This window comes from Aptenodytes forsteri, unplaced genomic scaffold (assembly GCF_000699145.1).
Source record: "Aptenodytes forsteri isolate BGI_AS27 unplaced genomic scaffold, ASM69914v1 Scaffold192, whole genome shotgun sequence".
NCBI classification, from domain to species: Eukaryota; Metazoa; Chordata; class Aves; order Sphenisciformes; family Spheniscidae; genus Aptenodytes; species Aptenodytes forsteri.
This window is the reverse complement of record NW_008794891.1, coordinates 22,842-24,983: the sequence shown is the minus strand read 5'-3', so window position 1 is coordinate 24,983 and position 2,142 is coordinate 22,842. Positions and strand designations below refer to the sequence as shown.

Here is a 2,142-nt window from a genome sequence, read left to right as displayed (position 1 = left end):
GGGGGGGGGGGGGGGGGGGGGGGGGGGGGGGGGGGGGGGGGGGGGGGGGGGGGCCTGCAGGATCAGCAATCCCCTCCCCAGGGGATTTTGGGTTTGTGCCTCCCTTGGGGGACAGCGAGTGATTTCCAAACCTTGGAAACTCCCCGCGGGGTCTCCCCTGAGCTCAGCGTGGCCGAGCTCCTCTCCGAGCCCGGGTACTGTGGCAGGGAGCAGCCCACAGCAGGGTGGCTTTGTCCACGCTGCCACCTGCGAGCATCCCGCTCTGCACCGCCTAAACGGTGCCAGGGGATGCTTCGGGTGGCAGCCCGCTGCCCCGCCGTGCAGGGTTAATTAACAGCTTAAGAGCACTGATGACCGTGGTTGCATCTTTAGCAAGACTTTGCTGGGTTTAAGGGCACGGGGCATGCAGTCTCAAACACCAGCTCGTGATGGAGGTTGTCCTCATCCTGCACTGTCCCCCCTGCACACTGCCTGGCCCGGGGAGGGGGGGGCACAGCCAATGCGCCTGGCCCCAGAGCACCCTGGGCAGGTGGACGCGCTCCCATCCCATCCCATCTCATCTCATCCCATCCCATCCCATCCCATCTCATCCCATCCCATCCCATACCATCCCATTCGGCGGACTCACGATGAGCTCGCAGCGGTAGCTCTCCTGGTCGATGTTGGCGAAGGTGGCGAGGGTGTGGAGGAACTTGAGGATGCACTCCTCCTCCCGCAGCAGCGCGTACTGCTGGAAGGTCTGCTGGATCATCTTCCGAAACTGCTTGGGCTGTGGGCACAGCGGCCGCTAGCCACGCCGGGCACGTGCCAGGCACGCAGCGGGGATGTGGGGTGCAGAGGGTGCGAGCTGCACACAGACACAGGCACGCACACGGACACAGGCACGCACACAGACATGGGCATGCACATGGACACGGACATGCACACGGACATGGGCACGCACACGGACACGGGCATGCACATGGATACAGGCACGCACACAGACACGGGCACGCACATGGACACGGGCACGGACACGGGCATGCACACAGACACGTGCATGCACATGGACACGGGCACACACATGGACACGGGCATGCACACGGACACGGACACGCACACGGACATGGGCACGCACACAGACACGGGCATGCACACGGATACAGGCACAGACACGGGCACGCACATGGACACGGGCACACACACGGACACGGGCACGCATGCACTCACCTGCAAATATGAATATGCACCCACAAATATGCACATGCATCTGTGTGCACACCCATGCATGTCCACACGTGTGCGCGTGCCAGCATGCCTCCGTGTGCGCGTGCTCGCTCACATGTACTCGAGCGTGGGCAGATGTGCATGCACACGTGTGCGCAAGCCAATGTGTGCACGAACAGCCACATGCGTGCATACCTACGCGCACATGCGTGTGCATGCAGATGCATCATCACACGTGAGCAGATGTGCCTGCATGCGTACATCTGCATAGATATACATGCATACGTATGCACATGCATGCAAATACACCTTCACATGTGTGAGCAGACATGCCTATATGTGCAAATCCACCCGTGCACGCTGATATGCACAGGAGCACACACGGCCCTGCATGTGAATGCACACACAGAGGGAGACGCAACTTCACAAGTGCGGGCAGATGTGCACATACATGTGTGTGCAAGCCCACGCACGCACACCGATGCGCACACCTGGCCCCGTATGTGCATGTATACGCACGTGCACACGGGTGTGGGCACGCAGATACATCTTCACGTGTGTGAGCACAACCGCACACGTGCACAAGTGCGGGCGGCTGTGCGCACACGTGCAAATCTATGCGCGCACTTCGATGCGTGCACATGAGCACCCCCAGCCACGTCCGTGCACGCTCACGCACCTTGCACTCATGCACCCAGCCCTGCCTGTCCGCACCCACACACGTCCCTCACCTTCAGGTTCTCCTGCATCTGGCTGGGGAAGAAGAGGTCCAGACCCACCTCCTTCCTGGAGAGCAGAGACCCCCGTGCGCATTAACAGCCCCGCGGGGACCCCCACTCCCGGGGCTGGGCGGGGGCCTCCCTGGGGAGCTGCAGACCGGGGAAGGGGTGGGTGGGGGGATGCACCAAGCAAAGTGGATGCCGAGGGGCAAGGGGG

At 62.4% G+C, this 2,142-nt stretch overlaps 1 protein-coding gene across 1 annotated transcript in view; it reads right to left on the bottom strand.

Annotated features, from left to right (window-relative positions):
• Nucleotides 1–2,142, bottom strand: part of PTK2B (protein tyrosine kinase 2 beta) — a 15,521-nt gene that overhangs the window by 10,006 nt on the left and 3,373 nt on the right. Inside the window, exons 6-7 of the mRNA XM_019470964.1 lie at nt 1,938–1,992; nt 608–769 (exon numbers count right to left, since the gene is read on the bottom strand). Of these exons, the coding sequence (XP_019326509.1) occupies nt 608–769; nt 1,938–1,992 (217 nt within the window). The remainder of the gene's footprint in view (nt 1–607; nt 770–1,937; nt 1,993–2,142) is intronic.